Here is an 11,718-nt window from a genome sequence, read left to right as displayed (position 1 = left end):
TAATATTTAAGTGTTTATTGTGTTCCATTTGATGCAACTACAGCTTAGCAATTGTGATCCTGTTAAAAACTGACTGCATACTCGAGTCTTACATGGATACAATTTGTTCAGCGACCACTGCTGGAACCCCGGCAGCTCACGACACTGTCCAAAACACGAAAACTGGATATCGACCGAAGAGAGGATGAGTAGCAACCAGTCTGTCCACAGTGACGTCAAAAGTGCAACGACGGGAAAGGATGCTTTGCTGAAGCAGGTTTTGTCGATAAATTTCTTGAGTAGCTCAGAATCAGTGGCAAGAATCCTGTAATAATATATCTAGCTGGTATAAAAAATAAATGCTATTCTATACAAGCAGTAGAGGGAGATATACACAGCACATACTGTACAAACACACGTCTTCCAGGGTAAAACAGGATGTTACACATTGAAATGATTTTACAGAAGAAAGCACTTACGTGTCCTTTGCGCAGAGAGAATAAACTAAGGTGAAAGGTGTAATTTAGAGTGATGGGCAGATTTTCTGCTTACAACAAAAACCATTAAAACTACAGAAAAAGGGATCTGTGCCACATATACACTTAAAAAAAAAAAACAAGGATAATTCAAGAAATACACGTTTCACTGCAGCAATAAAAAAGTACATCAAAAATGCCTTTTACATACAAATGATGCCATTGATATACATACGTTATGAGTGAAAGAAGTCATTTTGGAAGGAGAGGGGAGTTTGTCCTCTGACAAACAGGAGTTAATGACTAAAGTGAGCCCGATTTTCTTAAAAAAGGAGAAAATTGCAAGTTTAGAAGCACTAGTACCAGCTTGAAGTCAGTTATACAGCGAAGTTTGCAGAAGATTTTTGATTTTAGCAAGCACCAAGTTTTACCGTTTAATTAAATGATGTTTTTTGGTCCATGATTCCTTGTATCACAAATTTAAATAGGCTTAGTTTTGCATTAAGATCATGAAACTGGTACAAAAAACACTCAAACTCTGAAGGATTTGAAAATGTCCCATTATGCTAAAGAAAGCAGTTCATATAAGATTACATGGTATGATTAACTGAGTGTGGCGACTTGGTTTACCTGCAAATGATTTCTCTGTGAAGTTCTAATGCGCTGGTAATACAAAATATATATTCTCTATGTACATGAGGACAGTGCATTTTAACCAGCTCTGTTTGGACTCAGTGACGTCATGCATGAACTTAGCGTGCCATGACTTTTAACCTGATAGTAAAAGGTTTCTCTTAAATCCCGGAGACTTCTGACTTAAGAGATCGGTCTATACAAAAACACACTCACAGACACACAAGCTCGCTCGCATCAAGTGTGCCCACGCAGCCGATACACAAACGTAACCCCTTATGATACATAAAAATCCCCCAAAAATATAATTCCGACTCTTCTTTCCTTGGAAAATCGGTAAGTAAAACGTTTTGTTCTCGCCTGCGTTTCTTCAGGAGGCGGCACATGGAGCTGCTATCAGAGCTCAGCTGGAGCTCATCGTGTCAGTGCAGAGGTGCCCCTAAATGCTCCTCAGGTGGGGATGGCTGTCCTGCACCTTCTCCCGCCTTCACCGTCACGGAGAGGGAGGGGCAAAACTCGGATAAAATGAGGGTCGATTATATTTGGGCCAACTGTTTCCTGCTCTGACGACAATCTCGGAGGTCAGAGGTTGAGAATGGGGACGTCAAACAGGTCACACAGACCTTCTGTCTCGTCCAGGTTGTATATGTAGTCGTGGTCACTGGGTGGAGGTGACAGGCGAAGGAGAGGAGAGAACACTGGGGGTGAAAGAGAGAAATACATGAGACCTATTATAGAGAACTGAGATCAGGCACCTTACAGCGTGGTATAAATTAGAAATACACAAGCAAATCATTTTTTCCAAAAATCCTTCACTGCAATTTCCTTCTTCTCCAACAGCTCGACATTCAATTCCAAACAGAACGCAGATATTTGTAGAGTCATCTCAGCAGTTGAGCTCTACTGGTTCTCGAGGGATAAATGATGCTTTCGTCCAAATGAGCCCAAACACGTTCGGGCTAAGATTTTCCTGCACAAACGCTCCACTTTGGAATCTTTCTGGGAATATCTGAGAAATACAAATATCCCAGCTCGTCTGTAAGCAAACATACCTTCTGATGACATCAAGTCCTCCAGCAGGTCACCACTCATGATCTCTGTCAGAGGAACAATAAAATCAAGAGACATTTTTAAAGCACCAAGTCTGCAGGAGAATGAAGACAAGTGGCCTGCATCAGCAGAAACGTTCCTAAGGAAACGTCAACTTCTGCAAGAAGCCAGAACGTCAGGATCTGGTAAATATTTCCAATGCACTCGTTCAATGTACAGCAACCAATAATGTAGCTACGTAAGCTCAGGAGAAGTTTACCTTTTGTTGGGTCAAACATTTCAGAGAAGTCCAGCACTACAGAGAAAAGACAAAAACAACCAAAAAAATAAATAATAATAATAAAACAGTGTCGCAGGCAACTGTAACCAAACCTTTATTAGAACAGGGGTAACACTCACACTCAGATGGACCTGACTTCATTGGTTCGAATCCTGCAGAGGCAGAAGACGACGCGGGACCGTCCAGAGAGGCGGACGACTGCAGCTGCTGAGTAACTGCAGCGGGCGTTTCGGTTGTTGGGCTGAGCGCTGTGGTGGCTGTCACCTCTGAGATAAAGGCAAGAATCACACAACAAAAACATAGTTTGACATAATGTTGGACAAAATGTGAACCACGATAGGAAACGGTGTGGGTGTTGAGAGGAAACGTTCCAGGCGCCATTTGTTACAACCAATTTTCCCCGTGTGGGACAATTAAAAGATTACTCGATTCTCCTTACCCGTTGCTGTCTGGATGGCCGATGTGATAGGAGCTGTTTTTGTGGGAGGAGCAACAGCTGTTTTAGGGACCTGCAGAGGAAACAAACAAAGGTGGTCCAGTACTCTAGTATAAGATCACTGTTCTTATTATTGGCACTTCAGACTCACTAAACAAAGAGAAAATGGACCTGTGTGGTGGCAGTGGGCAACTGGGAGGTAGGTGTTGGAGCTGGGAGGTTCTGTAGGACGTCATCTGGAGGAGGAACGGGCAAAACAACGGGAGAGGCACTGGAGGGGTCTTTATTGACCAATAAAACTTCAATGGGACCAGATGTACTTTTAAGACGGATCTGGTATTTTCGCTGTCCGTTGAGAACCTGCACACACGCACAGTCGGAGACGTGAGCGAAACAACAACCGGACCCGAGAGAGGAAAATCCACCACAGACGTCACTTACAGATTCTGGTATGGGCACCTCTAGCTGTGTGCCTATTGGAGCACGGATGGCGAGGAGAGTGTCACCTGTGGAAGGAGGTGGCGAGTGAGAACAGTTGCTTTGAGTGAAAGAGCGAAATGCCTGCAAATCCAAGCGTGCGAAACAATTACCTTTAAATGCTCCACAGAGATCTTCGTGCTTTACATAGGCCATAGTATGAATGTGTTAAGTGCAGCAGCAACCACATCTGGCACACAAACTCAAGTGTTCTCAACAGCACACCTTTGTACACAAACACTAACAATGACTGACAGACATTTAATGAGTATTTGAAAGAGTTCACGTTTAAGCTTGAAAGAAGAAACCTTTACATCTGTAACTAAACTGCATATTTATTAGACGCCCTCAGAAAGTCCCCGAACACCTTGTGACATCATTAGGAGAATTTCCTCAGACATTAAAAGTCACGGAAGAAATGCTTCACCTGTAGTTCATACTCTCTGAAGACCTTTGAACACTAATATAGAGGGTTATGGTTGTCTTTCATTATGCTGCAGCTCACTGTGCAATGCAGACACGAGTCCGACTGTAGTCCAACCTACCAGTCAAAGGTTTGGACACGCCTGTTCAGTTCATGGTTTTTCTTTATTTTTACTACATTTTATATAAATACTGAAGACATCAAATATATGAAGCAAGACTTATGGAATTATGTAGCAAAGGAAAAGCTGATAAATAACTCTAAATGTGTCTTATATTTTAGATTCCTGTAAGCAGCCGTCCTTTGCTTTGTTGACAGCGCTGCAAACACTCGGCCTTCTCTCAACGAGCTTCATGATGTCGTCACCTGAGATGGTTTCACTCCACAGGTGTGCCTGTCAGCGATCATTTGTGGAATTTGTTGCCTTGTTAATGGGGTTGGGACCATCAGGTGTGTTGTGCACAGCTGACAGCCCTATTTGACAACTGTTAGGATTCATATTATGACAAGACCCAATCAGCTAAGTAAAGAGAAACAACAGCCCATCATTACTTTAAGAACTGAAGGTCAGTCAGTCCAGGAAACACTAAAACTCTGAATGTGTCCCCCAAAACCATCAAGACTACGATCAAACTGTCTGACATGAGGACGCCCAGGAAAGGAAGACCAAGAGTCACATCTGCTGCTGAGGATACGTTCATCCGAGTCACCAGCCTCAGAAATCATTAACAGCAGCTCAGATTAGAGCCCAGATAGATGCCGCACAGAGCTCCAGTAGCAGACACATCTCTACATGTTCAGAGCAGACTGTGGGAATCAGGCCTTTATGGTCAAATAGCTGCTGAGAAACCACGACTGAGGAAAAGCAACAAGCGGAAGAGATTTGTTTGGTCTGAGAAACAAGGAGTGGACGTTAGACCATCCTGTGGTTTGGTCTGATGAGTCCAAATTTGAGATCTTTGGTTCCACCTGCCGTGTTTTTGTGCAAAGGTGAAGCATGAAGGAGGAGGTGTGATGGTGTGGGGGGGGGCTTTGCTGGTGACACTCTTGGGGATTTATTCAAAACTGAAGGCACGCTGAGCCAGCACGGCTACCACAGCATCCTGCAGCAACATGCCATCCCATCATTTATGTTTAACAGAGCAATGACCCCAAACACACCTGCAGGCTGTGTCTGGGCTATTTGACTAAGAAGGAGAGAGATGCAGTGATGTGTCAGATGGCCTGGCCTCCACAGTCACCTGAACCCAGTGGAGATGGTTTGGGATGAGATGGAGTGCAGAGGAAGGCAAAGGGCCAACAAGTGCTCAGCATCTCTGTGAACTCCTTCAAGTCTGTTGGAAACCATTTCAGGTGACGACCTGATGAAGCTCACGGAGAGAAGGCCAAGAGTGAGCAAAGCAGGAATCAAAGCAAAGGGCTGTTAGGAAGGATCTGAAATATAAAACATGTTCTGAGTTAGTTCACACTTCTTTCCTTTACTACTTAATTCCAAGGTGTTCATTCATAGTTTTGATGCTTTCAGTCAGAATCTACAATGTAAATAAAAATAAAGAAAAACCATTAATGATAAGCTGTGCCCAAACTTTTGACTGGCAGTGTATGCCAATACCCACAGCTGAATCACGTCAGATCTTTGGCATTGCTCAGAGTAACATTTATGAACCTGCAGCATTATAAAGAACAACAAAATAAACTATCACAGCTATGCAGATGACACACAAATATATATCACAATGTCACCAGGAGACCGAGGCCCTGTACAGGCTCTTGGTAAATGCATTGAGGAAATCAATGACTGGTTGTGCCACAATTTTCTCCAGCTAAACAAAAACAAAACTGAGGTAATAGTCTTAGGTGCCAAAGAAAAACGATTACAGGTCACCAGAGAACTTCAATCTATACACCTAAAAACCACAAACCAGGCGAGAAATTTGGGTGTAGTGATGGATGCAGACCTAAACTTAGAAAAACACATTAAGACAATAACAAAGTCAGCTTACTATCACCTCAAGAATATTTCAAGGATGAAAGATCTGATGTCTCAACAGGACCTGGAAAAACTAGTCCATGCATTCATCTTTAGTAGGCTTGATTACTGTAACAGCATCTTTACAGGTCTACCTAAAAAATCAGTCAGACAACTACAGCTCATTCAGAACTCTGCTGCTCGAGTCCTCACTAAGACCAAAAAAGTGGACCACATCAGTCCAGCTCTGAGGTCCTTACACTGGCTGCCTGTCCGTCAGAGGATAGACTTTAAAGTTCTGATGCTGGCCTATAAAGCTCTGAATGGTTTAGGACCAAAATACATCAATGACCTCCTGACCCAGTATGAACCTTCCAGATCCCTCAGGTCATCTGGATCCGGTCTTTTATCAGTTCCCAGAGTCAGAACCAGACACGGAGAAGCTGCATTCAGCTTTTATGCTCCTTATATCTGGAACAAACTCCCAGAAAGCCTCAGATCAGCTGAAACACTCAGTTTATTTAAATCCAGGTTGAAGACTCACCTGTTCTCAGCTGCATTTGAATAAAGCACCAAATCCACACTTTAAGCTTAAATTTCAAAACTTACATTTAACTACTGATTTTATCGACTGTTTTTTTTAATCAATTTTAAATCCTGCTTTTTTTTGTTTTTGTTTTCAATGTCTCTGTAAAGCACTTTGAATCACCTTGTTGCTGAATTGTGCTCTATAAATAAACCTGCCTTGCAGTACCCACTAGTTTATAACTCTCACACAGGTATGCACTAGATCTGACACTGCTCTAATTAAATACTAGAAAACACAAAATGTACAGCTGCTGTTATTGTGTGTGAGTGTGTGTATGTATGTATGTATGTATGTATGTATGTATGTATGTATGTATATATATATATATATTTCTTCATACATTCTTATATAGTTCTATACTGTGTATTGTGTATTTTGTTGTACAGTTATTTTATTTTTTATATTTTATTTTATTCCTTCCTAGTTAAATTTACCCTTTTTAATTTTCATATTTATTTCCTATCTTATTCATAGCCTTTTCATTTTTTTCTTTAGGTCACGAGCAGTCGTCCAAGCATTTCACTACATATCGTACTGTGTATGACTGTGTACGTGACAAATAAAATTTGAATGTACAATCTAACAAGCAGCTTCAATAAAGCCATCGTGTTAAAGCATCCCTGACCACAGGACAGACCACTTCCAGCTAAAACCCACAGACTGTGCAGTGAAGGATATGGGCTGTTGTTGGAGTCATCTGTCACGTTCTTGATGCTTTGCTGGACCCAGACTCTCTGCTGGTCCAGCTCGTGTTCCCGAAGGGCCAGGTCATCGAGCTCCGCCTTCAGATCAATCAGCTTATCGGCTATCTCTCTGGTGTTGCACCCTGGACCAACACCCCTAAAACACAACGGTAATAGCACGTTTATGTACAGAGAGGAGATAAAGACGCCTTCATGCACACACAAAACTCTTGGCCACTGATCATCTGTTTTTTATTAGAGCCTGGACTCTCAGAGTCACATTAATTTGCCCGAACCTGAAAGATTTGAAAATTTCAGAAAGTTTACTTATGCGTAATTAAAGCTTTGATATTCTTTTCTCTCCTGAGTAAACTGAAATGTTAATGTATATTATTATAATATATTATTATAATATATCCTAGAAGTTGCAGCTACGGTAGACGGGGTCTTTCTATTTTTCATGCGGTGTTATTGTAACTCAGGTGGCATTTATAGTGCATATGGTCTGTGGTCAGTCCTACAGCCCTCATGATTTATGCAAACTGAAAGTCTGAATGTGCACTTTTCAGTTCATTAGTCATTTCTGTCCCGTTACCACGAAGCTAACGCCATGAGAGCATCTTCCATGAAACGCAAACATGCAAAGAATAACACCAACAGGCACCACAGTCCTCAGGTTCTCACCTACTGCCCGCCTCTCTCTGCATCTGTAGCACATGCCTCTTGTGCAGAGTGGAAGGTTTGGGAGTGATGCAAGTTCTTGCAAAACATTTATGGTTTCAAATAGCTTGTACCATCATTACCTAAGCACATCATCCTTCTGTCATGAAAGCCCTGTCAATCACTTGAAGAACAAAATGAAATGTGGACTTACTTCCATTGAATACTATTTTTGGACTTCTTCTCTATCAGCCCAATACCTTCCAGCACGTTAGTGATGTCATAGATACGCCGTTTCTGACGCACAGCCAAGGTGTCTGCCGCCTGAAAGACAAGAAAAATTCATTTAAAACACAGACGACAGCACTTATGTAGCTAACGCATAGACAGGGACTGTGGTATCTAGGCCAACAGGTGCCCTGCAACAAAAAACTTTTAAAGTCACACCAAAAATGGTGGCATAATTTTAACTTCCTTCCTTTCTAGCCCAAATCATCTGATGTGCAACATGCTAACATTAACCATATGGCAAGTGCTGATACTGTAAGCCCACGCGTTATCGTCAGGGCCTGTGGCTAAAGTGGACTCATGGAAGTTCCTTAATGACAGCTCTATTTGAAAATTCACGTAACATAAATTCATATACATTCCCAACATAAAATGCTTCACCCTGCAGCACGCAAATGGCCTTTCAATTATTTTATTTATTTATTTATTTTCAGCCTAAAAATCAGGGGAGAAAATTGTTTTTTGGCACCAAACTAATTTCTGTCAGTTTTTTCGTAATGGCTCCATATCTCAATAACAGGATCCCTGGAAAAATGAAAAAAAGTCCTTTGTTGTGTGAAAGTTACAGAGTATAACTACACAACTACAGAATGAATCAGTAAATTTGTTTCATTATCATAGCATTTTTGCACTACCTCCAAGCACTTTGCTCTCCATTGTGTGCCTTTCTATTGTTTTATTTATAGACTGTATACATCTCTTCTGTTTGCCATTTATTCCTGATGTCTTTACTAACCTATACATAATTTTGTTGTAAATGTACAATGACAATAAAAGGGCTATTTTATTCCATTCTATTCTAATAAACTGCTGAAAATTAAAGTTGAGGAGACAGGGAGGGGAAAAAGAGGGTTGGCACTTTATCAGCATTGCACAGTGCAGCTGCGAGTGTCAAAAGCTATGAAGCCAATCTATCTGCTAAGACCCAGCAGCCACTGTGACACAGTCCAAGTAATGCTTGGCTGGTCAGGCTGCCTTCTGGTTCACTGGTTTAAGAAAACATGAATGGCAGTTTGTGAAAGGCTTCTATTTATAACACGAGCTGAGAAGTTTGGTAAAGTCTGGTTTTCACTTTAAACACACGTTTTAAACTTTACGACTTTGAAGCCAAATAGTATAAATAGTACAATATTAGACTTTTCAGACTGTAGTTCTATTTATAAGTGTAGAAGAGCACAATTATCAAGTACCCAGTTACTTATGGTTAATCTAAAAGCAGCTCATTGTGTAATATCAGAAGCGCTTATAACAAGGACGGTGACTGAATGCACTGTCCTTTAGGACACATGCTCTCCGAGTAGCTGCGGGGAAACTAACACAGTGAATGCATGTCGTTAAGTGACAAAGACGTTATCAATCAGAGAAAATTTGTTCATGTGTGAAGATGCAGCAGGGTCGAGTCAAAAGAAAGCGACAAAAGCTGACCCACTTTTTAAACTTTGAATCTGCAGGGGGCAGAGTCTGAAAAGTTGACCGGTGTTCTCAAAGTTCACTTGTTGTCTTTGCTCAGTTCTCTAGCTAAAAACTTGAAAACAACATTTAAGTTGCGTTTGAAAGTAACCCGGGTGTATTGAAACTGCAGTGCCACGAAAGAAAACCGTTCGAATTAGCCTGTCATACAGCTAGGCTAGGCTAACAAGCTAGCGAAAGTGTAACGACAGCGGGCAGGCTCCAAATGACATGTGCTAGCTAACAACAAAGACCCCGGGTTGCATGCTCACAGCTTTTAGGTCCAGCACCCCGTCCTTCGCCTCCTGTAGTAAAGTCACAAACTTGGTCGTGAGCAGCCCCAGGCTCTTTTCGTGCCTGCTCGGGGTCTGCGGCTGCAGCGAGTCCCCCACAGCTACCAGGTCGCCTCTGTTACTGGCCGACTCCAGCTCCATCATCACTCGGGACCAGCTCCGTACTTCCCCCTGCCTCCCCGACCAAAACCAGCCAGCGAGCCCAGGAAAGCACGCCCAGTCAGATAAGCAGAAGGCCGGGATAGCGCGACGGCTTTCAAATGTGCTGGTGTAACCCGCGTTTCTCCAATTTATTGCCCCAAATCAAGCCGAACAGGCTGAACACGGTAATTCAATGAGCGAACAGTCGGCGGAGAGCCGTTGGCCACGCGAGGTATGACGGGACGGTTCAATCATTCAAGGGAGTGTCTGCGAAAACTCCATCGTCAAAGATTGTGGAATAAAGCGACAGCGCCAAGACTTGTACAGTCATTACATTGTTTCTAGTGCGCCGTTCTATTGTTCGCAATTAAAGGTTAATTTGCAAATTCTTTTCGCTGTTATTTTCGTTTATAGCAACAACACTGAGTTTCTCCGGATTAATGTAGTAGTGCTAGTTTCAGACGCACCCTTACTGACTCAAACTTGAAGAAAACACACGCACGCGTCAAAGCACGTACACGCCTACGCTAGCTTGCGTGCGCGCGGGCAATTACTTTCTAGGATAGTAGAGTATAGAGTATTTAGAATTATTTAGAATTAAGAAGTCCTTTAAAACTACACACACACAAATATCTTCATATACGTTATATAAATAAATAGTATAAGTTTCCCCACAGACTGCACGACATATTTTTAGTCTGTATATTAAATGTACAATCTTGTGTTTTTTATATATTAAACGCGCTTGTACACGTATCAGTGATTCATATTCTAGTATTTATCATTTGACTCTTCATGGCACCTGACCAAATTCAAATGTTTATCTGCGAAAAAAGATCATGCGGTTGAAAACATTAGGGAAAGGCGTGGTGTACTTCTCCTTTTTTGTCGGCATGCTAGTTTTGTACACTGCAGATTGTTCATTTGAATGTTTTGGTTTACCACCAACTTAGACAAGCATCTTACACAAAGTCCAAGCTGACGTTTATAGTCGTGTGAAAAATTTTTTAATCCCTTCCTGATTTCTTAGTAGTAAATTCAACAAAATCAGTGTTTGAATGATTAATATTTTATTAAGGAGTAAAAAAAAAGCTATCCACGTCCCTCTGTATATAAAATAAAATAAAATAAATAAAAAAATCATTCTCTAATTCCCTTGGCTAATGAGAGTCATTATCTACAAATGGAGAAAACTTGGAATAGTGGTGAAATGCAGGCCCTAGTTAAGATCGGTGACCACCCGTTGCTGATCAAAAGTAAAACAAGAGTCATCTCACCACATTTGGAGAAAAAAAGACTGATGAGACAAAAGTTGAACTTTTTGGAAGGTTTGGATCATAAAAGAGATCATCATACCACCCATTAAGCGTGGTGGTGGTAGTCTGTTGGTCTGAAGCTGCTTTGCTGCTTCGGGACCTGAATTACTTGCTGTAAGTGATGGAACAATAAATTCTCTCCCTAACAGAAAATACCGAGGAAAAGTGTTTGCCCGTCGGTTCATGTTATGAAGCTCAAGCGCAGTTGGAATTCGCAGGGGAACAATGATCTGAAACACACCAGTCAGTCCACCTCTGAATAGCTCAATAAATATTAATATACTGAATATTATATAAATAATTATTCTTCTTGGAATTATTGTTAAGAGAAATAATAGATTCCTTTTGGCAGCTGATATATAACCACGCCATGCAGCCGACACTATTTTAAACCAGCAGGGGGAGCTAGTGCCCAAGGGAAAAATCCCAATAAGTTAAATCTTTCAAGTCAGCAGATTCGTGACGGTAATAACGTTTTTAAAAAGTCCAACACTAAAAAATATACAAAAATTAAATTTTATCAGAGCTGCATACAAATGTGTTATCAGTGGTGACCCAGAGTTGAAATATAAAAA

General features: G+C 41.4%; 1 protein-coding gene across 1 annotated transcript; it reads right to left on the bottom strand.

Annotated features, from left to right (window-relative positions):
- On the bottom strand, positions 1 to 10,293 carry e2f4 (E2F transcription factor 4). Its single transcript, XM_026176742.1, has 11 exons — positions 9,666 to 10,293; positions 7,871 to 7,980; positions 6,992 to 7,153; positions 3,445 to 3,488; positions 3,296 to 3,360; positions 3,026 to 3,214; positions 2,858 to 2,927; positions 2,538 to 2,684; positions 2,398 to 2,433; positions 2,141 to 2,185; positions 1 to 1,786 (listed from the first exon to the last, which is right to left on the bottom strand). Exons 1-11 carry the CDS (start codon positions 9,828 to 9,830, stop codon positions 1,671 to 1,673), a joined length of 1,149 nt encoding a protein of 382 aa, XP_026032527.1. The 5' UTR covers positions 9,831 to 10,293; the 3' UTR covers positions 1 to 1,670.
- Positions 10,294 to 11,718: the final 1,425 nt, after the last annotated feature.

This window comes from Astatotilapia calliptera, chromosome 7 (genome assembly GCF_900246225.1).
Source record: "Astatotilapia calliptera chromosome 7, fAstCal1.2, whole genome shotgun sequence".
NCBI lineage: Eukaryota > Metazoa > Chordata > Actinopteri > Cichliformes > Cichlidae > Astatotilapia > Astatotilapia calliptera.
This window is presented reverse-complemented; position numbering and strand designations above follow the sequence as displayed.

Coding starts and splice junctions, on each gene's coding strand:
- e2f4 (XM_026176742.1), bottom strand. CDS start 9,830: ATGATGGAGCTGGAGTCGGCCAGTAACAGAGGCGACCTGGTAGCTGTG. Junction 3,361..3,444: donor TCTCTGTGGAGCATTTAAAG/GTAATTGTTTCG, acceptor CTCCTTCCACAG/GTGACACTCTCCTCGCCATC. Junction 2,186..2,397: donor AATGTTTGACCCAACAAAAG/GTAAACTTCTCC, acceptor TTCCTCTGACAG/AGATCATGAGTGGTGACCTG.